General features: G+C 47.9%; 2 protein-coding genes across 3 annotated transcripts in view; one reads left to right on the forward strand and one right to left on the reverse strand.

Annotated features, from left to right (window-relative positions):
• Nucleotides 1–16,246, forward strand: part of VILL (villin like) — a 33,993-nt gene extending 17,747 nt beyond the window's left edge. The window contains exons 6-21 of the mRNA XM_041487893.1: nucleotides 72–182; nucleotides 1,598–1,797; nucleotides 1,880–1,958; nucleotides 3,310–3,408; nucleotides 4,955–5,108; nucleotides 6,149–6,249; nucleotides 6,508–6,645; nucleotides 7,179–7,337; nucleotides 8,161–8,340; nucleotides 9,579–9,724; nucleotides 10,413–10,557; nucleotides 10,889–11,077; nucleotides 12,572–12,640; nucleotides 13,255–13,266; nucleotides 13,516–13,788; nucleotides 15,042–16,246. Coding sequence (XP_041343827.1) covers nucleotides 72–182; nucleotides 1,598–1,797; nucleotides 1,880–1,958; nucleotides 3,310–3,408; nucleotides 4,955–5,108; nucleotides 6,149–6,249; nucleotides 6,508–6,645; nucleotides 7,179–7,337; nucleotides 8,161–8,340; nucleotides 9,579–9,724; nucleotides 10,413–10,557; nucleotides 10,889–11,077; nucleotides 12,572–12,640; nucleotides 13,255–13,266; nucleotides 13,516–13,788; nucleotides 15,042–15,155 — 2,169 coding nt within the window. The 3' untranslated portion in view covers nucleotides 15,156–16,246. The remainder of the gene's footprint in view (nucleotides 1–71; nucleotides 183–1,597; nucleotides 1,798–1,879; nucleotides 1,959–3,309; nucleotides 3,409–4,954; nucleotides 5,109–6,148; nucleotides 6,250–6,507; nucleotides 6,646–7,178; nucleotides 7,338–8,160; nucleotides 8,341–9,578; nucleotides 9,725–10,412; nucleotides 10,558–10,888; nucleotides 11,078–12,571; nucleotides 12,641–13,254; nucleotides 13,267–13,515; nucleotides 13,789–15,041) is intronic.
• A 2,465-nt stretch (nucleotides 16,247–18,711) lies between these two features.
• Nucleotides 18,712–27,930, reverse strand: part of PLCD1 (phospholipase C delta 1) — a 51,223-nt gene continuing 42,004 nt past the window's right edge. For both annotated transcript variants that reach the window (XM_041489874.1, XM_041489865.1), the window contains exons 9-15: nucleotides 26,177–26,338; nucleotides 24,707–24,863; nucleotides 24,299–24,415; nucleotides 22,773–22,951; nucleotides 22,046–22,178; nucleotides 20,189–20,338; nucleotides 18,712–19,865 (exon numbers count right to left, since the gene is read on the reverse strand). In XM_041489874.1, the coding sequence (XP_041345808.1) occupies nucleotides 19,774–19,865; nucleotides 20,189–20,338; nucleotides 22,046–22,178; nucleotides 22,773–22,951; nucleotides 24,299–24,415; nucleotides 24,707–24,863; nucleotides 26,177–26,338 (990 nt within the window). In that variant the 3' untranslated portion in view covers nucleotides 18,712–19,773. The remainder of the gene's footprint in view (nucleotides 19,866–20,188; nucleotides 20,339–22,045; nucleotides 22,179–22,772; nucleotides 22,952–24,298; nucleotides 24,416–24,706; nucleotides 24,864–26,176; nucleotides 26,339–27,930) is intronic.

The raw sequence follows: 27,930 nt of genomic DNA on the forward strand, positions 1-27,930 counted from the left end.
GCTGTGAATTGTCACCTGCAGCTCTCCTCATCCTCCCCACTTTGCCAAACTCTCTCATTTCCCTGTGACAGGTAGCGCTCTCCTGGGACAGTTTCAATAAGGGAGATGTTTTCTTGCTGGACCTTGGTAAAGTGCTGATCCAGTGGAATGGACCCAGCTGCAGCATTGCTGAGAAATCCAGGGTGAGTACAGGTGGAAGCCACTTGCCTTAAGGTGGCATTTTTTGATGCCTAGTGAAAAAAAAAAAGAAAAAATTTACAGTGTTTTCACAATGAAAATCTTATGACCAACAACATAGATATGACCAAATAATCATAAATTTTCTACTTGCCCATTTGCTGTTTTTAGAGGCCCATGGAATTGCTTTGCCCTAGCTCAGACCTGGCCTCAGGTTGCATTTCACAGGCAGCCAAGGGCTAGTTCCATCCCCAGAAAGTCATCCAGCTCCCTCTGGAGCTCATCTCCATCCCTCTGTGCCCTGTTGTTTGCATGGCATAAGATTAGAAAGTCAGCAGCTCCAGTAGGTTTATCTGCAGTAGCCACCCCAGGGTAGATTCATTTTAATTTTAATTTTAATTTTAATTTTAATTTTAATTTTAATTTTTTGTTGCCAGCATCAACAGGGAATTCTGGCTTGGTCAGTGTGAGACAAGCAGGAATACATAACCCAGGTGCTGATAGGTCAGATCTATAGCTCTTAAGGCACTTTGCAAAGGCATCATTACCCTTATTTTACTGATACAGGAAGCAAGATACAGAGCTCTAATAAAGCAAGATACAGCAACAGGTCATCAGCAAAGCTGGTGGCCAAGCTTGTGGTCATTATAATATTAAAAGGCAGGTGGGTCTGCTCTGTGTGTGGTGTGCCCTGATGAACTGGGAGAGGGGGAATCTCCACAGAGAATGCCATTTTTGGGGCACAGTGGAGATCCTGTAGATGCTGAAGAAGGTACCAAGCAATCCTCAGCAGAGGATGGGGAGCAGGTTGGTGGCTGCTGGGTTCATCTCAGGCCTCAAGGGGGTCATCCCCTATAAAGAGAGGAGTCTTTCAAAGCTATTGCAATAAGAGTCATGGGAACAAAAAAAAATTGAATTGAAGGTGGAGATTTCAACCTAATTAGCTGCTTGACATTTCATGCTGCCTTTTTCACAGAAGACATCCACGTTTTTTGAACACTTGAAACATTTAAATGTAAAACGTCACCGTGGGGCGGCCGGGGTCCTGCAGCTCTGCAGCATCCTGCCTCGTTGGCCGCAGCATGTGTTCATCTCCCCCCCAGACCATCCCACGGGACCACTGGACGTGCTGGTGCACAGTCACACACAGGCAGTGCCTATTGTGGCTCCCACATGCCTGTGCCCTGCGGGAGCAGCATCAGCAGCGACTACAATTAGCAACATTTTCCTCTGAGTTAGTTAATAATCAGGCATTACAGACATGTCTGCTTCTTTAATAGTTAAATTTGGAGGGCACTAGGGGCTTCAGAGAGCTGTGGTAACCTGGCTTGGGCTGTTGGTTCTCAGTCACTGCTTGGGCTCTGGGGCTCGCTGGGTTTGGGGTGTGTGTCAGGCCTTACCCCTGTGGCTCCTTGTGCAGGGTCTTGCTCTGGCTCGGAGCATCAGGGACAGCGAGAGGGGCGGCCGTGCTCAGATTGGCATCATTGACAACGAGAGGGACTCCCCAGACCTGATGCAGATCATGAGGATGGTGCTGGGCGAGCGGCGCGGGGAGCTCCGCGACGCCGTCCCCGACACCAAAGCCGACGAGCTGCAGAAAGCCAACGTCAGGCTCTACCAGTGAGTGCTGGGCTCCAAACCCCATCCCTTCTCTCAGGGGGCTCTGTGGGGTCTAACTCAGCTCGGTGGCTCTGTCTTGCAGTGTCTATGAGAAGGACAATGACCTGGTGGTGCAGGAGATCGCCACCCGGCCCCTGACGCAGGATCTGCTTCAGCACGAGGTGAGACAAAGCCAGAGTGGCCTTTCCAGCGAGAAAAGGAGGCTGTGGCTCACGTTGTTTTCAGCTGAGCACCTGTTTCCTGAAAATTATCAGGCCTTCCATCACTAGGAGAGCTTATCCCCGCTGTTAGGTTAGGACAGCTTAGCCCTGCTACAATCTCAGCAGCCGGAGGTAGGTGGTGTGTTGAAGCTGTTCCAAGAAGAGATGGCAAATTGATGCTCTCAGCCAAGGATTATATTAGCTTGGCAATCACAGTGAGGGAGAGCTGCATACCAGGAATAAATTCCAGATGGAATGAAGGCTTCTTAATACCTGATGTTCAAGGATAGCCTTCCCTCTGCTGACTCCAGAGCAAATAAATACTCTGCTCACGAAACCAGGGAGATTTGTTTTCCTGTCATAGCAAGTGGCTGGTCTCAGTGACCCACCCTGGAAGGAGATTTCCTGACAGACCCTCTGTGCAGAGTTTTTCAAAAAACAAAGGCTTTTCCTCTGACTGAAATTTGGCAGAGAATTGCTCATCCTTAATTCTCTGCAGTGCAGACCAGCCTATTCCAGCAGAGCGCTGTGCCGCAAGGCTCCCACTCCCCTTTTCATCCTGATGTCAGCCTTGTTAAAATCTCAGCCTCCCTTTGCAGACATGTGAAAGCCTTTTTCTTCTTTCATAGTTCAGTTGGAAAAAGGAGCAGCCTCTGGTCCCACAGCGTGTTTGGAGCACCAGCTGTCTGCATGGGGGTGGGCTCAGCCCACCCCTCATCCCCCTTGGGTTTGGGATCCTGCTGCATTCACAGCAATGCAACACTGAGCTCCAGATCAGGGATCTCAATGAGGACAAAATATCCATGCAGAAGATGTCTAATGGACCTTTCCTGCTCCATTTTTAGCAGATTTAGGCATAAATGCAGGCAGCAGCAGGCTAGGGTGGATATTTCAGCATGCACTTCTCCTGACCCCTTTTAGAGCTGGTGGTGTTTTTGGTTTGAGAACACCTCCTCTGAGGGGGTAATAGACAGTTTTGAGCAATGCCTAAGAAAAATACATACTTCAACTAGTTGCAATTATAAATCAGCAGCCTGGGCCAGGTGTGCCCACACCTGTGAACCCCTGCCCTGTGGGGTTGGTGGTAGTTGTGCTCCATTTATAAACCATAAGAAATTCATTCTTTGTCGCCTCTGATAATAGCTGCACCAGGGCAAGAGCTCTGCAAGGCAAATAAATGAGCTGGATATGCATCTGACTTAAATCTTCAACAAGGATCCACCTGATTGGGCAAAAATGATGAGCTTTTCCTGCACAGAGTTTTTTCACGTTTGTTTTTTTCTGTTTCCTGTTTTTCTCGGTTTAACCTCAGGACTGCTACATTTTAGACCAAGGTGGCTTCAAAATTTATGTCTGGAGAGGAAAAGCCTCCAGCCCAGAAGAGAAAAAAGCAGCATTCACTCGAGCTGTGGTGAGTTGTAATAGAGTGCAAACGATGATGTTGTGGGCGGTTGATACGTGCTGATCTAGATCTGACCACTAATTACAATTAAGTGTAGGTCTTGGGGAGCTGGCCTGTGTAATAATAGAGAGAGAAGTTGAACGTCTAGGGGAAGCATGATGACATAAATACAAAATTGTTAGTCATCAAATTGTGCTAGGACTAAGACCCACCACTAAAACTAAGAAAAAAATCGTTAAAGAGAATCAAGTATAAAAGAAAATACTTTTCTACATGGTAGATAGTGAGCTTTGGGAGCTGTTGGTTCAAGGGATGGTGGAGTCAGAGAGGATCAGCAGGGTTAAGAATCTGACCAAAAAAGGTGCATGAGCAGATAATAAAGAGGCTTTGACATCCATGTGTTACTTTCTGTCAGAGCTCTTTTTTTTTCGTCTGCTCTTCCTCTCAGAAAAAATTAGCCTGAAGGGAGCCTGAGCAAGTAAGGTATTCGGTATTTTTTTACAAATTAGCATGTTGAAGTGAAGACTATGAGTGAGCATGGCTTTTAATTAGACATTTACTTACAGGAAGACCATAAATGGCTTTGTCTTCCATGCGATCTAACTAGGAGATCCTGAACTTCAGTGGGTCCACCTTCAGTAAGGTCCTACCTGGAGACCCCCAGCTTCAGTAGGATTGCACCTCTTGTCTCAGAGAAGAAAAGCTTAAAAATGCCTTAAAACTTATCTCACTGTCCTCCCAGCTCCTGTCAAGAGCTTGACTCAGACTCATTTTAGTAGGCAATCATCTCTGCAAATTCTGGCCCTGAGCTACACATGTAGAACAAAAGATCTGTCTATCTTTCAGTGTGGCAGGTGGGAGGGACAGGAGAACCATCTGCTCTGCTTTTCCCTGAGGGCAGTGTGTGGCTGCAGCTTTTACAGCAGAAGTTGGATGCTCAGAAAGCCACAATCAGGCTTCTTCCCACAGCTGCCAGCCCTGCACCTCGGGTCATCCTGGAGCCTTCTGAGATAAACACAGGAGCAATTCCCAAAACTGAACAAGGATTTTGGCATTGTGGCAGAACACAGAACGTTTTCTTCCCACTCGTATCAAGCACCTCTGTTGAACTAGACTTTTAACTCAATGGTAGCACTGTTGCAAATAAATAATATGGGTTTATGGAAAGAAATAGAAAAAAGAAGAAAAAATATTTGTGAGAGTTTAGTCCCTTCAGAACAGGCTTCATGCTCTGGGCGTGCTGGGCTGCCTCCACCCCTTCACTCCCATGCTCTCTACCCGGCTGCAGGCAGAACAGTTTTCCTGGCTTAGAGAGGGACAAAAAGTTTGGAGAAAAGGGGTAGGGGTAGGGTTCAGTCCCCTAAAGACAGAAGTAAAGATGGATACTGCAGCAAGAGTCTTCCGTTACTTCTGATTAGTTTGAATGCAAATCTTGGAGTGAATCCTGCCCTGTGTTCAGTGAGGGACACTCTTCAGGCTGGTTCAGGTCCACATCCCTCTTCTCATGTCTGTAAAAAGGAAAAAGCTCACTAATAACCTTTCTGAACCCCACCAGGGTTTTATCCAAGCCAAAGGCTACCCTTCATCCACCAACGTTGAGGTGATCAATGATGGAGCAGAGTCAGCCATGTTCAAACAGCTGTTCCAGAGGTGGACAGAAAAGAATGAAACACAAGGGCTGGGCAAGGTCCACACTACAGGCAAAATTGGTGAGCATGTTGGTCCTGGGTTTGTCTTTCCTACCTGTGCTAAGCAATAGCTGAAGGAACATAATTCACATCAAATGTCTCCTGCCTTCAGGATCTCGAAAATCTAATGTACACTTTCCTAGTGCCTTCTATTTTCCATCTTCTTCAGTAGATGGAAAAGATTCATGAACTGAGTGACATTCAGCTCTGCTGAATTTTCTTATATGAACCAAATTGCCACTTACTCTGAATGTGAATGTTGGCAGAGAGTCACTCCTCTCTGAAGAATTGTGTGCAAAATTTCCCACTTGCAGATCTCCCAAATTTCCTTTATAAAGGGCTAATGCTGAGCCTGATAAGGAGTTCTGCTTTCATTTACACTGGCATCCATCCAATCCCATCCTGACGTCAGTGGAGTGATGCTGTATTTACACTGAGTGTAAAATGGTGTATTTATCACACTGCTGAAGGGAATATTTCAATGCATTAACCCCAAAGACTGAACAATTCCAAAGAGAGAGAGGTTGTTGATGAATGATGGGAAGGTGACAGAGATGCTGAATGTCTCCATCAATAACAGCTTGAGAGCCACAAATCTCTTTCCCTTGCAAGTTCTCTCTTTTCTCTTTCCTTTGCAAGTTCCCTCTTTTCTCTCCATCTCTGTTTCTCTCTGTGCTGTTCCTACATACTCTCTTTCTTTGTCATGAGCTGGAGAAATGTAGGCATTTTATGTCTGAAATCAGCATTTTAAAAGGAGGGAAATATTTATAGATTTGGAGAAAAATAAAGATTTTTCAGTCAGGAGACCAGTAATATTTTTACCAGCTAGCCATCACTGGAACATGCTGTGTGGCCAGTTCCAGCCTGTCACAGGTCAACACTGGAGTGGCTGAGTTCTTGCATATCCCAAAATCATCGTTGGTTTACTGGGGGGAGGAGTGGCTTTTTGCAAACCCGGACTGGGTTTTACTTGCTGTGCAATGGTTGTGGGTGAGGATGATGGGGAGGGTTTGTGTTGTGCATTCACTGGGTTCTTGTTTTTGTTCTGCTGGTGCACACAGCCAAGGTGGAGCAGGTGAAGTTTGACACCACCCAGCTCCATGCCAGACCTGAGCTGGCAGCTGAGCAGAGGATGGTCGATGATGCCTCTGGGGAGATCGAGGTGAGAGAGCTCCTTTGGCTGACAGAGGGTGCAGTAATCAGCCTGTTTCCAAGCATTACTTGGTTTGTTCAGCCTGGGGGAGGCTGAGGATGGACCTCATGGCTACAGCTTCCTCACAGGGGCAGGCACTGGTCTCTTCCCTCCAGTGATGGGACCTGAGGGAACACCTGGAGCTTCAGTGGTGTGGTAGCCAAAGGGTTGTGCTCTGTCCTCACCTTGACTCCACTGCTGCTCACCAAGATGTTTTTTGTTCCCTAGGTGTGGAGGATTGAGGATTTGGAAATGCAGCCAGTCAATCCTAAGATGTACGGGCAGTTCTACGGGGGTGATTGCTACCTGGTCCTGTACACCTACCTGAGGTCAGGCAGACCCCACTACGTCCTCTACATGTGGCAGGTAGGTCAAAGCAGAGCAGAGGGCACTGTGCTGTGCCTGCTGTACAAACCTAAAGCTGAAGGAAGCAATTGCACACAAAAATCCCAGCCCAAGCACCCAGAACTCAGATACACTTTGCTCACCAGTTTCAAATATCCCAAGCTGTCCTTTGTAGGTAGCATGGACATTGATCCCAAACAGGCATCAGACTGAGCACCAGCAAAATCAGACAGAAAGACTGAAGAATGGTGGGGCTTGCAGTGCTGAGTCAAAGTTTGGAGTCAGGTTGTCCCTTAAAGCCTCAGTTCCTAGAGTTCTGTGGGTATATGGATATCTCTGCTTTCCTTTCTGAACTATATTTTCATGCAGAGAGAAGCTTCAAAAATGAGACTCTGAAGTCTACAAAACCAGAATACAAGTGCAATTTAAATATCTGAACGTTTCAACTCTGATCTCATGACATTACACACTTTGGGATTGGCAGGTGTTGAATTGTGCAGAGGTTTGTACCCTTGCTCTCTTCACACTGTGTGTGTCACCCCCCTGTCCCCCAGGGCCGCCACGCCTCTGTGGATGAGATCACTGCCTGTGCCCTCAATGCCATCGAGCTGGACAGGAAATACGGGGACGAGGCCGTGCAGGTGCGGGTGACAATGGGCAAGGAGCCCAGGCACTTCCTGGCCATCTTCAAGGGCAAGCTGGTCATCTACGAGGTAACCTGGCTTTGGGAGATGGGAGCAGCAGGGATGGCTTGGCAGCTGCCGTGGAAGTAGTCCAATAAAAATGGGCTGATACTCAAGAAAGGAGCCTGCCAGCCCTGCACAGGCTGGCAGAGGGGACATTTCTAGTATTCCTCAAGCAGTCTGAACACTGTTGGTGTAATACAGTCCTGGACTGACCCACCTCAACTGAGCTCCACCCCTGAACTCCAGCAGTGATGTGTGAGGTTCATTCCAGCTCTGTCCCAAAATATTTTGCAGAGTTAGAATAAGGCAATTGTCCTGTGAATTACCAATGCTGCTATCCAGAGAGGGTCCTTCAAAATATTCTAGAAACATGATTTGAATCATCCTTGCCTGAATTACATCACATAACTACCAACCCACTTCACTTGCTGCTGTGACATCTGTGGTGGAGAAATTCCACCTGTGTCTGTGGGAGAGGGGGATTGCCCTCAGCTCTCAGTGTTGGTCCCACTATGTGGTTTCCATGGCAGATGTTGAGTTAAGATGAGCACAACTGGAAATCAGGGTACAGATGCCTTGCCCAGTTTGCATGGCAAATCCTCTACAGACGCTAAGATCTGGTCACATGGATCTTGAGGATCTTGATGGGAGCTGGTCAGGACTCTGTAATCAGGGAGAAATGTGGGAATTGGGCCATGGAGGTTTCATTCTGACCTGGAACCAGTGCAGAACCATGGTCCATCACTGCAACAGTGGGCAGGGCTGCCAGCCCAAAGCCTTCCCCAGAGCAGTCACTCCGTGGATCTGTGTCCTCCTCACCTCCAGTGGCACCCTTCCCTCTCTCTTGCAGGGCGGCACGAGCCGGGCTCAGAAGAGCAGCCCCGAGCCGGCGATCCGCCTCTTCCAGGTGAGGGGCACGGATGAGGTGAACACAAAGGCCACAGAGGTGCCAGCCCGAGCCTCCTCCCTCAACTCCAACGATGTCTTCCTGCTGACCACCAGCCAGGTGTGCTACCTGTGGTGTGGGAAGGTGAGTCTGCAGAGACACGCGGGGAGGCAGCCAAAGGGATCTGGAATGGGTGAGGTGGGGCTTGAGTCTCCTGCCTCTGCTAGGTCATGGAGATGAATCCTTGGGCAGGTGGCACATTAATTCAGTGGAGAAACAGCCTCAGGTTGTGCCAGGCGAGGTTAATACTACATATTAGAAAAAATTTATTCACAGAAAGGGATGTCAAGCACTGGAACAGGCAGCCCATGGCAATGATGGAGTAAAAAGTATTCAAAAATGTGTGGATGTGGCACTTGATGACATGATATAAACCACATATTAGAAAAAATTTATGCACAGAAAGGGATGTCAAGCACTGGAACAGGCAGCCCATGGCAATGATGGAGTAAAAAGTATTCAAAAATGTGTGGATGTGGCACTTGATGACATGATATAATGGTGCTGAGCTGATGGTTGGACTTCATGATCTTAAAGGTCTTTTTCAACCTTAATTATTCAATTATTCTATGAGGCAAGTGCACACAGGAAAGGGCTCTGTCTGTGGAGGGTCAGCATTTAAAGCCTTCTTTACAATAGTAACCCATGTTGGGGTTCACCTCACCTCGTTGTAGGTGTTCATACAGCTTTCATTCAGATAAATAAATCATCCCAGATTTTCCAGCTGTAAGAAATCAGGATGAGAGCAAATTCATCTATCTGGTTTCAGTCGTGTGTCAGGATGAGATGGTAGATCCAACCAAAGCAGAGAAGTTGTCCATGTCCCATCCCTGGAAGTGTTCAAAGCCATGTTGGATATGGCTTGGAGCATCCTGTTTGAGTGGAAGGTGTTCCTAATAATCTTTAAAGTCCCTCCCAACCCAAATAATTCTGTGAGTTTTGCTCTAGATGCCATTGACTGCACTATGATCCCAAACTGGATGAGATGGTAGATCCAACCAAAGCAGAGAAGTTGTCCATGTCCCATCCCTGGAAGTGTTCAAAGCCATGTTGGATATGGCTTGGAGCATCCTGTTTGAGTGGAAGGTGTTCCTAATAATCTTTAAAGTCCCTCCCAACCCAAATCATTCTGTGAGTTTTGCTCTAGGTGCCATTGGCTGCACTAAATGTTCCTTCAAGGACTAGAAATGGACTCTGAGTGATCAGCTCGAGAGCACTCAAGCAGGTCTGAAGCTCTCCAGAGGATCAAGCCAGCTTTTTCCCATGGATAATTTTTGCCAGTCTGCCCCTAACTGCAACTCTATCTTTTATCCTGGACACAGGGATGCAGCGGAGATGAGCGGGAGATGGCAAAAATGGTGGCTGACATCGTTTCCAGACGGGACAAACACACCATTCTGGAAGGACAGGAGCCTGCAGAGTTCTGGGAAGCTCTGGGAGGCAAAGCACCTTATGCCAGTGAAAAGAGGTAATAGTGACCTGCTTGTTCCTCTGGGCCTGACCAGGGGACATTAGGCAAGGGATCAAAACTTTGATACTGTGTCTTCAATAAAGGGAGCTCCAGGCCAGAATATCACCAAGACCTTGGTCAGAAACTGCACCAAGGTGTTTCTTTCCTGGCTTTTGGGCCAGGAGTTCTCCTGAAGTGGGGGCTACAGGTCCAAAGCCTGCGGACAAGGGTGTGCTACATCCTCCTTCCTCCCCAGTAAACCTATCCCATATCTTGTCCTGAGGGCTGCAGGAACCACATGCTCCATTTCCAGCCATCATTAGCAGCAGCCCCAGGAGAATAATGAGACTAGATCTGCTTTTGGACAACATGGATTTCTCCTGCCCTGTGGGCTGGTGATGGTTTCCGCTGCAAAAAGTGATCTGGTGTGGCTTTCACCTGACATCAAGCTCATTGCCACAGTGAGGGAAGGGTTCTGCTTTTGCCTTTTTGGGTGGAGAAAAAAATTACCTTTGAAAGTCATTAAAATGGTCTGAGAATCCCCTGGTATCTGGCATTGCTGGCTTCCAGGCCTTTGGATGAGTGTTGTCATGTTCCACCTCTTCCTTCAAGGCCACAACAAGTAGCTTCAGGGCCCTGCAGTAAGCCAGGAGGGAAAGATTTCCAGCTTTGTTGCTTTTCCCCTCCCCTGCCGTGCATGAGGCAGGTTCCAGGAGCAGGTCACACACTACCAGCCTCGCCTCTTTGAGTGCTCCAACCAGACGGGTCGGTTCATCATGACGGAGGTGGTCGGGTTCTGCCAGGAGGACCTGGATGAAGATGATGTCATGCTGCTGGACACATGGGAAGAGGTCAGAAAAAGCCTCCTCCCCTTCTCCTCAGACATATTTTCAAACAAGTTATGGCTTTAGTTGGTGTTTATTGAGTTGGATCTTGGCCTGTGACTGGGTTGAGCTACCTTGAAACGTACAAGAGCTGTCACCTGGAATATTTATGCTCCATGCCTGTCTCAAAAGCAAAATCTTCCTTGGCTGGGGGTAAATTTGGGCTCAGAATCACAGGGGACTGTTGGGAAAACACATTTCCAGTCTTGTCTCTGCTCGCACTGGCAGGGGAGAACAAACAGCTGTGTCTGCACAGGTTCTGGTGCCTCACTGACCTTCAAACCTTCTCCCCTTGCAGATTTTCCTTTGGGTTGGCAAAGCCTCCAATGCCCAGGAGAGGAACGAAGCCATTGCCTCAGCTAAGGAGTATCTCAAGACCCATCCAGCTGGGAGGGACCTGGCAACTCCCATCATCCTGGTGAAGCAGGGCTACGAACCCCTCAACTTCACAGGATGGTTCAACGCTTGGGACCCCTACAAATGGAGTGTAAGTTGCTGGAAAAGCCCTGTGGTGTTCTCAAGGGTGTTGTTGTCAGTGAATACAGGATGCACGGAGTGAAATCTCCCTAGGAAATGTCCTGAGCTTCACAAAATCACGGAGTGGCTTGGGTTGGAAGGGGCCTTAAAGATCATCCAGTTCCAGCCCCCTGCCATGTGCAGGGACATGAGTTCCTGGTGCTGTCTGAGCAACTTCTGAAACGAAAGCAACAGAAGTTTTTTGTTGAAAGTGCAGTCACAGAGGCAAATTTATGAGCCAGCTTTAAGAGCAAACTGTGGTGAAGTGAAAGATGTGAGCAGACAGGTCTCATGTTCAGGTTTTTGGAAAGCCCATCAGAGCTCAGGAGCTCCTGAGCAAGGCCACCCTTGGTCTCTGCACACCAGCCTGCAAAAGCAGAGTTACAAGTACCAGCTCCTCCTTATGTAGAAATGGAAACCTCCAAGAGATGACTGGGAAGGAAAAATTCCTTTCTCCACTCTTTCCCCAGGAGTCCACACTGCAGGAAAACTCTTACAGAGATATTTTATTTCCTGTATCTGGGTTTGCATTGTCTTTCTTCCCAATCCATGTGGTGGTGGATCCAGTCTTGACAGCTGCATCTGGAGAGATAAGACAGCAACTCACAGTGACCCTTAAAATATGTTGATGCTTAGAACAAAGGTCAAAACTTGTGGGTTTGTTTTATTTTTTTTCTTGAGAACTGCTGAAAAACAAGGATACAGCTCATAAAAAATATGTGCCTCTAAAAATATCCCCTGTAGGCAGCTTCAGCAACTACAGACAAGCCATCCAAACTGTTGACATCCCAGAAACATCTGGTGTGTGTTCTTTGCTCAGTTTTGGGTCTAAATCTGTTTTCTCTGCAGTCCGTGTGTTTATGTTGCTTGTTCTTGTTGGGAAACTTTGTTGGATGATTCTGTTAAGAACTGACATCTCCTGGCTGCTTAGGAAAACACAGTCATGAGCTTTGCCAATTTATCTAGCATATTCCATTTTTTAAATAAAAAATAAAAGGTATCTGGTAATACATGGCACCTAATTACAAGAAGTAAGGACTTGAGGCTTTGAAAAAATATGTTGTTTGAGCTAAATGAATCAGGAAAGTTGGAAAAAAGGAATACTTTCAGGCATTGCAAGATTCATCAAAAATGTAAAAGGTTTAAATCCAACAGTAAATATTATTTCTCTTCATTTGCCTTCTGCTCCAAAGTCTTTAAATTTCCTGGTTGCACCTTTTATTGTACAACTAAAAAGGCTGAAGTCCATTTTTTCTTTCTTTGTTTTCAAGTGAGAGCTCAGATTCTTCTGATTGCAGGGGCTGAGGTTTGCAGGAGCTGCCACATCAGTGGCCATCACTGGGCTTTAAAATTCAGGATCTCCTGACCCAGGAGTGTGGATTTAAGACCCAGGAGTGTAGGTTAGAGACCAGGAGTGTGGGCTGAAGGCAGCCCATGGCTCTCACAACTCTCTCTCTCCCTTTAGGATGGCAAGTCATACGAGGAAATGAAGAACAGCTTGGGAGACGTGTCGGCCATCTCCGAGATCAAAGTGGTGAGTTGTTTCTTGGCCATACAAGTAGGAAACCCCTGGGTTCACACACCACCACATCCCCCAGCCTGTTTGCACCAAGGAGGGGACAGCAGGATCAGGGCAGAGATGGGAGCCTCAGGCTGCCAGCATCAGAGCTGTGGGAAGCAGAGGGAGATGTGATAAATTACCCATAAATACACCCAGACCTGCTGGGCCTTTTCCAGTCCTGCCCAGAGGCATCTGTGAGCAGGACGTTGTCCAGCTGCTCTAATGCAGAACATATTAAGGTGTGTGCAGCTCTTAGAGGATGTAGTTAAGTGTTTTGTGAATAGTTTGCAGTGGTGGAGCCCCTGAGACCTCAAACAAGGGTCCCCTGGTCAAGAAGGGCATGGGCCAGCGGGGGATCCTCCAAAGTAAATGAGGTCCCAGCAGTCCCAAATGCCATTGTCACATGGGTCAGTTCTGCCCTGGGCAGGGTCAGGATGAAGGCTGGAAGGAAGTGGCAGGTTTGGATGAGGAGAGATGGCTCATCAGGGAGGGGTGTGCAGGTAATTTAGATGTTTTAGACATGGTAGACATCTAACCTCACCTTCTGTCGTCCCACATGTGCCTTCCCCTGATGTTATCTTGAGAAGAATGAGACTGCTGTAAGTATCCTCAGTTCTTTGTAAGAGCTCTCACTAGTGTGTGCTTTTAGCAGTCCTAACACCAAGGTGTAGCATTTACAGAGGCACTGCACTAACACTTTAGTTGGGACTTCCCCCTTGCTGCTTTGGAGCTACAGATAGTCTGTGCCAGAAATAGTCCCCCTCAACCCCAGCAGGAAGATCCTGGGCTCATCCCCAATTTGCTCTGCCAGAACATCTCATCATGACGTGTTTTCCTCCGTTTGGCAGGACCTGAACAACCTCAGCTTGAACAAGAGAACCCTCAACGCGACCAGCCTGGCTGGTTCAGCTACAGCAAATGCCTCCTCGGAGTACAAATCTCACTTCAGCCACAGTGACAGCAACAGCAGCAACTACAACAGCAGCAGCAACAACTACAACAGCCACAGCCACAGCAGCCCTGCCACGGTGCCCAACGGGGAAGGGATTTACTCCCGAGAGGTGCTGATGCACAGGACGGTGGATGAGCTTCCCGAAGGCGTGGATCCCACTAAAAAAGAGGTGACAGCATTGCTGCTTTGGTACCTTTCTAACTTAACCTGCAACTGGCTAAGCGTGCTTTAGACCACCAAGTCCTGTTCAGACTCAAGGGGACACTGCCAGGACACACAGGTGTCACCAAAAGCAGGAGATTTGTGTGAGGAAGTTCATAGGACCATAGAATGGGCTGGGTTGGAAGGGACCTTAAAGATGGTCTAGTTCCAAACCCCTGCTGTGGAAAGGGACACCTTGTGGTGGTTTTAGCATAGTTGAAGTAATTATGGGGTTCCTATGGCAGAAAAAAAATAATAATTTTAAGTAGTAATTTTTGCAAAATGTTTTCTTCTGGTAGAGTTGTTTTGCTCTGCCACCCAAATTCTGTCCTCAGAAGGACAGGGGGACAAGGTGACACAGCTGAGAACTAAGCCAGAATTTGCATTTTACTTGAGCTGTAGGGTAGATGCTTTAACTTGAAACTCTTCCCAGAAGGGATGGTTTGTTTTAATTGTCAGAGAGCTTGCATTTCAGCAATTTTCAATTTCAGAAGACATTACACATCCCAGATTTCCAGTCAGCCCAAGGATTTTGGCAGTGTCTGCAGCTGAGTCCAAGCAAGCTGATGGGGGGAACAGAGTATTGATTCCCTCTATTCCCTGTAATCCTTGTTTGACCAATGTCTTGCCCAACAGATCTGGCAAAGGCCAACACCCACCGCCAGAGCCATGATCCACAGCTGGGCTCTACATGGGTTCTTCTACCCAAAATACCAGGAAAATCTCAACCTCCCATTCCCACAGGGCCTTTGTCAGCATCCCTGATGAGCCTGCTTTCTGCAAACCCTGTATTTCCAGCAATGGGAGTGAACATATCCAGTGAATATTTTAGGGGAGGGGACTGAGAGAGGGGGTGATTCTTTCACTGTGAATCACTGCCTAAAACTCTGGCCAGCAGAACTTCCCTGGTGGACCATAAATTGTCCTGGCCACAGTATGATCTGCAGGGGCTAAATTCCAGCCAGAGCATGCTAACTCCTCAAAACTGGAACATCTCTTAGGGCTGGTGGGTTTTTATTCCCCTGGTGCTTTGGGAAGTGGGATGAGGAGCAGTCGGCTGGGATGTTGCATTTCCCAGCACGAGGACAGGGAGCTGAACAGGAGCTCTTGGTCTGGAGTCAGAGGTCAGCACTGGCACAGTGGGGAGGGGATGCAGCCATGGGGGTGTCCAGACTCTGCAAAAGCCAAAGCTGACCTGTCCTTTCTCTCTCCTCACTGCAGTGCTATCTCTCTGATGCTGATTTCCACGATATCTTTGGGAAGTCCAAGGATGAGTTCTACCAGATGCCCAAATGGAAGCAGCAGAACGAGAAGAAACAATTTGGACTCTTCTGAGACTGCAGGGGGCATGTGATGACTCTGGGACCAGCCCCTGCTCCCTTAGGAGCTGCAGGAAAGAAGTGCAGGCATTTCCTCAATGATCCCAACCCAGCACCCCAATCCAACGCAGTTTTTCCAGCAGCCACTGTTCAGGGCATGGCTCCTTTCTTCCTGCAAACCCAGAAACCCAGGAGGAAAAACCTTTTCCAGGAGCAGCTTGACAGGATGTTTTTGCCTCTTCCTGACTCTTTATTGCTGATAGCCATGAAGATAAGTGCGTGCCACACAACTGCATTGTAGCCTCATCTTTCCTCTCCCTTTTGCAAATTGCCACATGCACGAGGCCATGATCTTCCTTCATTTGTAGAAGTTTAAAGTTAGTCAAGACAAAGGCCATTTGCAGCTGCTCTGTGAATTCTGGGTGGGAGAGGAGGGAGAAGCCCTCAGAGGATGGAGGGGGAGCCTTGAGGTCAGGAAAAAGCCAGATGCCTGATGAGGAGCTCTGTGGAGTGACACCAGACAGTTCTGCCCCTTCTCACCTTGTAGAACAACTGCACACCAAAAAAACAGCAAGAATCAGTTCCAGATTAACATGTATAGCCCAGGACAGGTAAAACACATGAGAACCTGGTTTGGGGGAAAAAAGCACTTATTATGAGCATATTTATTGGCACATTATTAGTTTCCAGAGGATGACACTGAAGGCTAGACACAAATACTGATTTTTGACTGCCAGACAAGATTCTGTCTACTTTTTTTCTCATTCAGACAGCATCTGCAATGTCACCTGGCCTCCCTGACTGTGGCCAGGTGAATGTCAGAGTCCACCTGGCCAGAGACCAGAGGCTTGAGGAAGCCAGGAGGGTTTTGGGTATGACCTGAGGCAGAGGGTGTCCTACTGAAGCTTTTATCAGGGCTCCATCCCTGTGATGTCCGGGGGGCTGAGTGCTGGTTCCACACTGTGGGATCAGTCTGACTGGGGAGGGCAGTGGGAAATGTGAGCAATCAGTGATTGCAGGATAAAACTGTAAGCTAAGGGAAGAAACACCACCTTAAAAGCTCAGACAATGTGGGTTTGCAGCTTTACTCCATTTCCAACCTGATCAGTGATTCCAAATAAACATCCAGCAGCAGCACTGTAAGTGTCCTTGATCAGCCTGGGGGGTGGGATGGCAGCAGATAAAAGCTCTGCAGGGCCACAGATCCTTCAAACACCTGGTCATCAATGGAATTTTGGATTTTTTTGAAAAAAAAAGAACAAATTGTGGAGGTGGGGCTCCTTCTGTTCCCAAAGTCCAGGTAGCTCGGGCCATTTGTCCCCCCATGCCCACGTACCCTGCTCCTGAAGCCCTCGTTGGCAGTGGGCAGCAGTACCTGGCAGTTCAGCAGCTGGCCTGTCTGCCCAGCCCTGCTGCAGGGATGTGGGCATGGAGCTGGGGAGCTCCAGGCTGTTAATTGAGGGGCAAAGAGCTCTCACTCAACATCCAGGACCACATCATTGTGCAGAAGTGTCACAGTTTGGTTGGGCTGGAGAACATTGTGTTTAAGAATTGGTAGTTAACTCAAATAAACCCCAACCCCATTGTTTTGTCCCTGTTCCTACCACCACTTCATCCCATTTCTGCTTGAGAGTCCAGCCCAAAACCCACTGGAACACCCTGTGCAGAGTAAGTTGAGCATCAAGCAGAGACACAAATCAGCTGAATTACCTGTGATTGCTCCCGTTGTGTTCACAAGAGATGCAATCAGCGCACGTTACCCATGTTTCAACCTCTGTTGCCCCCGCTGGAATCAGCAATATTTGCCTTGCCTTGTTGAGGAGTGCTGCTGCCAGCTCCCAAATTAATGAGTTGCATGTGCTCCTCAGTAAGATGCAGGAATGCCACCTACCTGTGGGCCTAACGAGCTCCACACAATCAAATGAAGACCAGCCAAAATACAGTCAGATTATAGAGATTAGGCCGTTTTGCTGCAAATTCCCTTAATTCCTGCAGCCACCACACTCACCAACACACTGGAGTGCTCCTGCCAGCACTCAGGAACCAGCCTGGGATTTCACAGACCACAGAGCCTTCTGATACCTGGGCCTGATGGAAACTGCTGAGTTGCTTTTACTCCCCACCTCTGATTTTTGAAAGATCCTCTCCCACCTCTTCCCTTTGGTGCCTTTTGCTGGGATGTTGGTGGCCATGTCCTGTTTCTGCTGCTCTTTTCCTTAGAGCTCTTCCCTCCAGTGGGGCTCCAGCACTTCTTGATCTGATCAGAGATGAGCTCAGTGATAACATGGACATGTCCCTTCCTTTGGGGAGAGAGACCCTGCAGCATTGTCACCATGCCCTGCCCACCCCATTTCCATCTCAGCTCGTTTCCCACCTGGCTATAGTAGCTTTCCCCAACTGTTCCTATTTGATAAGGGATGTGTTTTCATCCTATGGATCTTGCCTGCCTTTAAGTGCAAAACAAGCAGAGGAAGACCCAGCCTCTCTGTGCAATCCATCCAAGCCCACCCTGACCCTGGCCACCTGGTCCTCCACTTCTCTAGTGCCAGCCACAGCAGGCTTTAGCTCAGTAATCCAACTGAAATCTAATCCTGCCACCCAAAAAAGGCAAGTAATAAATTCACAGCCAACCCAGCAGGCTGATCTGACCTCACAGAGGAACAGAATCACACAGTGGTTTGCATTGGGAGGGACCTTGAAGATCATTCAGTTCCAACCTCCTGGCATGGACAGGAACACCTTCCACTATCCCAGGTTGCTCAGAGCCCCTGCCAAAGTGGCCTTGAACATTCCCAGTGATGGGGCATCCACAGCTTCTCAGGGAAACCCCTTCCAGTGCCTCACTGCTCCCACAGGGAAGAAATTCTTTCTAATTTTCCCCACAAAAGCTGGTGTTGATACAAGTGAGGGGCCAGGAGCATTTCTTACCACCTTCACCTCTGCTTTTCATCCCATGGCTCTCTAAAACAAAGTGCTGAGAGCACACTGGCAGCAGGGACCAAACTAATGCTGTCCCTGGGGGGATGTTCCATCCTTGGCCTTCAAATGTGTCCCCAAAATGTGCCTCATCCCAGAGGTGACCTGGGAGAGCTCGTGTCACTGCAGGGGCCCCTGCTCTGCCTCACTGGCCACTCTTGAGCTCTTCCAGCTGGCTGGTTGTTAATGCAATATCAGCCCTTGAGGTGTGGGTTTAATTCACATTTAATCTGGCAGTGGTTTACATCACACAGTATTGTAGTCAAGAGGAAAAATCAATGTGTCCAGCAATGTTTACTGCAGCATAACAAACTCCAGGGAGGGCTAAAAGAAACCCAGCTTTGCAGAGGGCCTAAGAATCACTAAATCCAGGGTATTTTGGACTAAAAAAAATAAGATGACCAGAGTATGCTTAAAAGGACATTAACATCTTTGGTATCAGCCCCTTGTCTTCACCACCAGGGATCAAAACCCCCAGAAATCCTGATAATTTAAGAAATCAAGCAAGTCTATCATCTCCACATTCATGCATGCTGCATTCAAGTAGGACAGGGAGGCAAATAGTGACAAGTAATTGAACGCTTCCAGAATTTGTTTTAAACTTTTAATAGTCTAACATACTGTTAGCAACACGGTTGGCACTTCAAAATATATATTATTTTATTTCAACAATATTCCCTTAACTCTGTAGTTCTACTTGAAGACAAATCACTCGTTGCCATAAATACTGTGTTGTTCTCAAAACATTCTTGTGCTGGGTTACCTCTGCAGTGCAACTGGGACCTCCTAGCACTTACAACATCTACTTCCTCTCTGTTAAAAAATGACTTTTTTTTCTGTAAAAACACAAACAAAGTTTTACTGTATTAAAAAAAAAAAAAAAAAAAAAAGAAAAAAAAAAAGCCCTGCTGGCAGTTGAGCATGTTCCCACTGTCTCTGGCAAAAGACCTTCTCTGAGGTCCCTTTGAGTGGGTTTCATTTTGGGTCAGAGGGAAATCTCCTCGGCAGCTTCTTTCTCCTTCACAGGATGAGAGCTAGGCTTTGAATGCAAAGTGGCCTGGCTGAGAGCCAGGCACACAGGCAGAGTAGTGCTCATGTATTTTTTATTACAACACAAAAGGAAACTGGGGTTACATAACACGGGGCTTTGTAGTGCAGCTTTCTTTTTTAATCTGTAACAGAAAGGAGGGGAATGGTGTCCCCGTTTAGGGCTTCATATGGTGAAAGATGGCTGACACCTGCAGTTGCAAGCAGCCACCTGGCACCTGGCCACTGATTGCAGTGCTGAGGGAGACTTTTCCTTGCACAGATGTTGAGTGCTTTGCCCAGATGCCTGACCGAGCCCAACCAAGAGCTGTACTTCACTAAAAAAGGAGTCCCTATCCTCTCGCTAAAAGCAACATTTAAAAAATCGAAATAAAGTGAACTAAAACCACAGCTGGATTGGTTGAACAGGTACAAAAGGATTAATCTCATCAGCAGCATTAGGATGTTTCCAGCAGCAGGGAGAAGGTTGTTTCACATCAGGGATCCTATGGAGCACCGAGTGCTGCTCCAGGGAAGGTGCTGGGGACTGACCCTGCCACTGGCAGGGCTCGCACACTGAATTCCTTCCAGGTCTGTAAGGAGGCTGTCTGTGGCCTGGAGGAGCCAGGCTGCTAATCACAGTCCTGGATGTTGACGTAGACAAAGAGGGTGGAGGAGGAGTACGGGTCTCCGTTCTTGGTCAGGAGATGGATGTGGCGGTAACCTGGAAGCAGAGACACAGATGGAAAATGGCCTTTAGTTCATTTGGAACAGTATTTGCTCATGTTTGTCAAGACCCTGCGCAAACATCTCCCTGTCTCAGAGCATTTTGTCCCCATTTCCCACAGGGTCCTGAACAGGCAGGTCCCAGAGGCACAGCTCTGAGCATGGATAACACAAAGTGCCCAAGCCTCTGGTGACAAGAGACAACAGGTGCCCAAAAAATCCACTCTGACCCCAGCTCTGATGGATCTGGACCACTCATCCAGGACACTGGAGCTTCCCAAAGGGCTCAGTGGCCGTGAGGAGCAGGCAGCAGGGCCTTACCTTGCTTCAGACTCGTGAAGGGAAGCGTGTACTGCCCGATGAAGTCATTCTTGGTGGACATGTCAAAGTCCTCCACCACAAACCGGACCAGGGCAAGTGCAGGGATCTCTATGTCAAATGTAAACTCTTCATTCCAGTTTGGGTTAAAGCCTGGGCAACACAGACAAGGATGGAGGTCAGAGATGTCAGCAGTAATGGTGGTCTGAGGTGTTTGCAAATGGATGGAGACTTTTCCTGACTGTCAACCTAATCTGACCTAGACCAAGGCTCTTAGAAGGTGCCAAGAGCCTTGTTCCCAGCTTTGATACTGTGATTTAATGCCTGGAATTAATAAATCCTTCATCTTGGGCTGTTCACTGCAGACCTTGGTCCTACTAAGGAGTGAGAAGCAGGACAGGGGAGGAACTCAGCTCTGCTCCACAGGCTCTTGCTGGGTGGTACATGGATGTCTTTGGTTGCCATTGGACCAGATGCAAACTTTTATAGCCCTAAATCAGAGGAGGGAAGAGAGGAAAGCTGTGCTTTTATATTGAGACAGCCTTCTGGGGCCTTAAGCCTCTCCAACTGCTTGAGATAATCCATCTAAGCACCACTCTGTGCCCCAATTTCCCTGTCTGCAAGAAAAGTTAATGAGGAATGTCTGATTACAAAAAAGCATAATCAAGTCTGGATAAGGATCACGTGGTCCAGAATCACAAAGCAAACAAAGCTGAGACCGACACACATGAAATGTAGAGCAAGCTCAGTGCCCTCTCTCCAGGCCATGGCAGGTGCAGTGTCAATAAACCACTCCCCAGAAGCAAACAGGAGAGGATATCCTGCTGGAAACCCTACTGCCTGTGCAGAGCAGAGACCAAGGACAGCAACATGTCACCTGGAGCCTGCTGGTCCTGCAGGGTTTGTGAGTGATTCAGCAGGAGACAGGGATCTTTCATCTGGCCCTGAAGGTGCTGAGATGGGCCTGGGGTGTCTTTATTGTTTGATCTGCTTTCCACAAGGCAGCACTTATCATTCCAGCATCATTCCAGTATTGTTCCAGCTAGGGAAGGGCTGGCCATGAGGCTGGGAGTGCTCAGCAGCCCTGAGGAACAGGCCTGGCAGGTCTGAAATGTTCCCTACACAACTTTCACTTGACAGGCTGTAAAAATTATTGTAGGTGACGGAAATGGCCATGAGCTTTAGGAGCCAGGCCAGACTTATTCAAACAGGAAAGAGGAAAAGGGAAACATTGTTAGCAGGCAGGAAAATATGCACCAGCTTTCCAGTGCTTGGCTCTTACTCCACATAGAAAAGAAGAATGTGTGTGTTTGTGCAGAAGGCCATAATATTCCAACCCTCAGTGCACAGAGGGAAGTCACAGCCGTGTCTGACTGGTAAGAAATGGTCCCTCAGGTTCTGAGATATTCAGAATTATCTGGGCAATACCATGAGGAGCTTGAGTAAACTTTGTATGGCCCTACTTTAGGCAGAGGCTGGAACAGACACCTCTGAAGTTCCTTGCAACATCAATCTTTTGTGAGTTTGTGACACTTCTGGGGTGCAATCAGCCCCACAAGAAAGCTTCCTCTGGCAAGATCCTGGTGAGAACCCCTGCACACCAGGTCAAATCCAACTGCATGGAGGTAAAAGAGCACTTCCAAAGCTCTAGCTCTGCAAATCTGGCAGCCAGTCACGTGGCTGATGTTGTTTTACAGGGAATTTCTGTCTCCAAACTGGAGAAGGACAACACCTCAAGTATCTGCTTAGTGTGGGTAGGATTGGGTGCCCCGGGCATGTGTGCCCACAGGGCAGCAGTCTTGCCAAGGAACACAAAAGGTTCCTGCTCATGGGAGCAGAGCTGGGAGGAAACCCTCTCACCATTGTTCTCGATGACTTTGGTCTGCTTCTTGTTGTTGTCCTGCTGGACACCGTGGATCTCTATCGTCACCTTGGGATCCACAATGGAGTTTTTGCTTTTGTTCACCTTTGGCAGCTGCTGACCAGAGATTATCTGTGGAGGAAACAGGGGAAGGGGTCAGGACATCATTAGGAGAGGGGGCTCCCTGGAGGATTCCCTCTCCTTCCCCAGGAGTGCAGGATCTGCTGTGAGAGGCTGGTGCTGCCCTTTCAGAGCTGGTGCTGTGACATCCTTCAGAGGAAGCTGTCATGAGCTAAAGCACCTAAGGAACCCTGCTCCAGCCCAGCCAGCTGGCTTTGGGACAGGCAACTTTCCTGAGTGTCCCCACAGTGCTCAGCTGGTACTTGGGAACACCAGAGGCGATTGCTGATTGCATCTCTGCCTGCAGAGTCTAAGTGTCCCCACAGTGCTCAGGTGTACTTGGGAACACCAGAGGCGATTGCTGATTGCATCTCTGCCTGCAGAGTTCTGGAAGGACAGCAAATGTTGTCATTAACCTATTGCCCAACATTAAACATGTGAGTAGATCCCTGGAGGATCCAAGTCCATGAGAGCCCCCAGATGTGGGAAATCAGAAGGGCTAGACAACATTGAAGGTAGGACCAGAAGAAGGAGAAGGTACAACCTACACCCCCCCCCCCCCCAAAAGTGGATGTTACTGAGATGTTTTCCAATTTCTATTCTTACTTTAAGCAGCAGCTTCTTCTTTGTCCCCCATGTTCCTTCTGTGATGGATTTTGGATTGAATTTGGTTTGTTCATCCCGGAGGAATTCCGGCTTTAAGACATACCCAGAAAAGCCATTGTCCTGGAACCGGCCCTGGTACACATCCATTTCTGTGCCTGCTGTCTGGAAATTTAGAGCGACTGCAACATAAACAAATAACTTCAGTCACTCAGATAAATCAATAGGAATCTTTTCATGTTAATTCTGTCCACATGAAACTGCACTTCATGGACACAAACATTGGCTTTTCCACGCTTCAAAGAGCAGTGGTAAACTCTGACCCTCACAGCCTGCTAGCCCTGAGCCTTTCTTGCATTTAGAGATGACAGAGATGCGAGGAGCCATTACAGCCATCCTGCTTTCCCCAGGATCAAAAATTGTCCTGCAAGGAATTTATGCTACCTGGAACAAGCACTTCTTTTAGATAAACCTCTTCATTTCTATGCTGAAGGAGTTCTCTCATGCAGTGAAGCCAGCAAATCCATCTCAGATAATTTCTCTGGCTACTTAGCCTCATTATAAAATCTCCTTTCCAGCCCAGAGCTGCCTGTTTTCATTTGCCATCCTGAGGGGCACTGATGCCTCTGTTGTTTGGACTGGAGAGCTCCTCATTGTCTGAACTCCTCAGGTGGCAGCACAGAAGCTGTGATCAAATCACCTCTTCACTGTCTACTGCCCAAAAATAGATTAAGCCTCACTGCTGTCCTAACACCAGGCGCATTCCTTGTATTCTTTCCAATTTGTCGATACCTTTGTTAAAGGCACTGATGTAAAACCTGGAACAGTCTCTGTGAACAGCCTCACTGATACCACACAGGGAGGGCACATGGACCCCAGCAGCTCCTCAGTGCTCCCTTGATTTCCTCAAGGATGATTTTAAACTCTTTAGCAACATCTAAAACATCCCTTAAGACACAGAAATTTATCCTGATTACATTTCCTTCATACATGATCATACTTGAAGGCTGAGAACAATTTAAGGCCCTCCCCTATTTTTCCACCTGCAGCAAGGTTTTGATAACTGCAGCACACTGATCTTCTTGGGAGCTGAAAGTACTCAGGGCTTCTAGAAAATCTTATTTTGCATGCCCAAATAGTGGATTCGGGTCTGGCCTTCCTGAATCCCATGGGAAATGATGGTGCCTCCCAAGGACTGTCCTGAGGCCAGACAGGGCAAGGGGTGCTACCTGTGCCCCATGGGGGCTGCAGGACCCACAGAGTTCATGTTCCCTCCTCCTCTGTTAAATGGCAACAACTCTGTTGACAGTGAAACTGCAGGGATTTGCACATTAATGTGCAGAAAAGCCTCTCCTGATTGATTTGTGAGACAGAAGATGGGCCACGGAAAGTCACTGGGCATTGTTTGGAAAGCTGGTCTCTCCCAGTGACTGCTGAGCCTGGCTGCAAAGGGCTTGAGATTCTGCCTCAGCTGGACCCCTCCCCAGCCAGATCACAGGTGACCCCTTCCAGCCTCCCAGGACACCCACCAATCTGGCAGCCAACATTCCACAGGTCCACGGGGCTGTAGTTGGAAGAATCCGTCCTCCAGCCTGCAGGGTAGATACGGCTCAGGTGCCTGATGTTGTGATGAATAAAACTGGTTCCTACAGAGAAAAGAAAAACCAGAACAAAATCATTCCTTTCAGTGGTGGAGCTACTTTTATCTCTTCTTGCTGCTGCTGTGTGCTCCCCTCTGCCTGGCAAGTCTGGCTGAATGGGAACCACCTGCAAAAATGCCCTTCTTGGTAACAGCCTCGAGGATATTAAGTTCTTCCCACTTTTCTCAGTGACATGCTTGACCAAAGAGATCATCAGCCATGTCTTTGGGCTGCCTTTTCCACCAGCAGCTGTCCCTTTCTGGGGAGCAGGGACAGAGGAGGGCAGAGCACACGTACCAGACTCCTGGGCCAGTTTCAGAGCTTTGCTCTCCGAGAACGATGACATCTCGTAGAAAGCCCGAGGATGGTTGGGGTCATCAAATCCTTCAAAGTGGACACTCTTGCAGTAGACAACTGTGTCTGACAGCTCCTTGGCCAGCTTCAAGGTGTCACTCTAAAAACAGGAGAGCGAGAGGTTTGTGGGGAGGTTTTGCTGTCGTGCTCCAAAGTGGTAATTAGGTTTTCTCTATAGGACCCCTGGGGCTTCTCTTCTCCAGCACTTCCAGCAGGAAAAGATGCACACTCTCAGTGGCTGCTGGTGTGCCCTCTGTGTCACCCTGTGCAGGAAAAGCTGGAAAAGGATTCCCCCTTTTTTGGTGGAATACCCTTCCTTGCTGCTCCCTGCAGGATCATTTCTATTTCAGCACCCTCGTCTGTCTCCAGGTGCTAAACTTTACAGCAGAGCCTTAGCAATGACTTTTCCATACTGTCCTGGTCCCAGGCATGCAAACCTGGAAATAAAAGGAATAAAATGGTGTTTTGGCCTCTACAGAGCTTGGGCTTTTCTTCCCCTTAAACTAAGAAGTTGTCACAATGCTTTGATGACTCCACAGCCACATTTATTGGTGCAAGTGAGAGTCCCCAGCTCCCATCAGGGGCAAGAAAGGAAAGTGACAATGTCAAAATAATGTACAGGTGACTGACTAGAGATCAGAGAAATAAATGAGACCTACAAAGAGTTAGCAACTCATCAAAGGGAAATGTAGATCAGACCAGATCCAGAGGTAACAACAACAGCTTTGCCATCAGTGGGGCTGAATGTGTCTGTGTCACCTTTGAAGCCACCCTGTGAGGGATATGGGCTTTACAAGGACCTGCACACTGGAAAAATCCATTTCCTCACAAGGTGGGGCAGAACACTTGTGTAAAGGCCAGCCTTTTCCTTCCAGAAATCATCATACAAATTGCTTTAGTAACTGGCCACCCCTTCCCCATAGATCTTCCCTCCCTCTCTCCCTCCTCCAGCTCAGAAACAAGCAGCCAGTGAGGCTGCAGGCATATCCCAAAATGTGACTGGAAAAGCCAAAGTCATGACTGCCTAAAGGATTTCTGGAGATAAGACAGAGATTGAACATGTGCCCTTCCACTGCTTCCACAACTGCTACGTGGTCTGTCCTTGCTGCAAGGTCCTCCAGTCTCATTTTAGAGAAAAAAAGCCAAACTTTGTGCTTGGCTGGCTCTGCAAGATCTCTGTTTGTGCTTGGGACAGAGATAATAAGCTGGGCAAGCACCAGGATCCTCAGCCCCAGCAATTTCAACAATTCATCCTTACATATCCTGAGCTGAGTAGCTGAAACCACACTGAGACTGTCTTGGCTGAGAACAAATGAAAAATTGTATTTCAACTGCTTTTCTTTCTTTATTTTTTAGGTGTGGTACAAAACCCACCTAAAAAGTGATTTCTCAGTGATTTCTTCTTTCACTCACCTTTCCCTTCTGCTCTACCTTGGTCTTCACAGATTCATCTTCAATTTCAGCTGCTTCATCTTCATCAGAGACATCCTCAGCCTCCATGTTGTTGTTCCCATTGATGGGGTCCTCCTGCCTGCTCAGCTTCTTGCCTTTCACCAGGATCTTCCCTTTCAATTGCTGCACAAGGAAAAGTGGACAAAATACCTGGTGGTTAGAGAAGGTTCTGGCCCACCCTGAAAAAGCCCCTCAGCTGTAACCAGTGCTTTTACAGTTGCATCAATAGCTGGTTATTACCCAGAGACACAGAGATAAAAATGTCTGTTTTCACACCAGGGCCCTGCCCAGCCTCTGAGACCACAAGCCATGAGTCTGAAAACCCCAGAGAGCTCAGTGATTCCCCTCTGCCACAGAGCTGACCATCCCCTTAACCAGACATCTCAGACAGTTGTGCTGTTAAAGACAATTAAAATATACTTTTTTTTCCCCCCCATGACTGAAATGTTGCTCAGCAAACAAGGCTGAGCCTAGAGGTCTGAGCAGCTGGAAGAAATTTGTGGCACCATTTTTGCCCCTCTGTGTGGCCTGTCATTTAATAAAATTATTAATAAACTTATTAATTTATTAATAAATTTATTCATTAATGCATTGATGTGTTAATTTGTTAATAAATTTATTAATAAGTTTATTAACCACTCCTGGCTCTGCAGTGTGTGGTTATAAACTGTGCACAACTCTGGAAACTGTTTGAGACCCAAGCAGGGACTGAGGCAGGGCAGCCTCTGCTCCACAGACATTTTAATGGGGAGGGAGCTCCAGTAAGTTCTGGAGAAGTGCCTCATGCACAGCACACATGGAATTTTAACACATTTGGCATTTTGCAGTGAAGCCTTAGGGTGCTGAAAGCCTCAGGAGGATTTCCCAGACCCTCTCCAAAGGTACCTCCTCTTCAGGGAGCAGCTTCTCCTGCCACTGCTCCGATGGTACAACACTGAGCACAACCAGCAGCATGTGCCAGTGCACCACAGCTGGGTGCAGAGGGAGGGCAGGGAGCAAATTCCCTGTGCTGAATCAATTCTCTCCAGCCTCTTTCAAAGTTCACATGAAAGCCCTTGTTGGAACCCTGGCTGCTGAGAAACCCCTCAGCATGAATGTATCCTTTGCACAAGCCCTGGCTGTGGGAGGAAGGCTGGAGCCTGGACAGGGATGACTTAGAGCCCAAACAAGGCAGCAGCAATGCTTGGGACAGGGAGAAGTATTGGGAAAGGTGATTGGGGGTGATCTCCAGCTGGGTGGGTTGTGCCTTAAAATCAAGAGCACCACTAGGCCTGGCAGCTTTTAGGAACAGGAGATTTGCTGCCACCTGGATGTGTTTGGTACTCCTGGCTTTGGAGGGTACAAGTTATTCCAGAAAAATGCTGTCTTGGAATTAACCAGTACAACCCCTCAGTCTGTGTAGCACGTTCTCCTTTCCTCAGCAACACCCTGTATTTACCTTTTCTGCAACATCAAAAGCAACAAAACCCCACCACATTCAAATGACAGGACTGTGAAAAACCAGGAATCTTTTATAAAACAACCATTCCCCCCTTTGCACCCTTTGTGGGTTCAAGCAAATTGCATCACATGGTTACAGAGACCAGCCCCACTCCTCACCACCTGGCAAAGCTGTGGATGAAGCTGGGCTTGAGCAAAAATCCAACAATGGCAGCTGAGGCAGCAGCTGAGAGCATTTTTATTCAGCTACCACAAATGAGGTGTTTACAGTGGGG

Source organism: Pyrgilauda ruficollis, unplaced genomic scaffold (assembly GCF_017590135.1).
Source record: "Pyrgilauda ruficollis isolate IOZ18807 unplaced genomic scaffold, ASM1759013v1 scaffold12, whole genome shotgun sequence".
NCBI classification, from domain to species: Eukaryota; Metazoa; Chordata; class Aves; order Passeriformes; family Passeridae; genus Pyrgilauda; species Pyrgilauda ruficollis.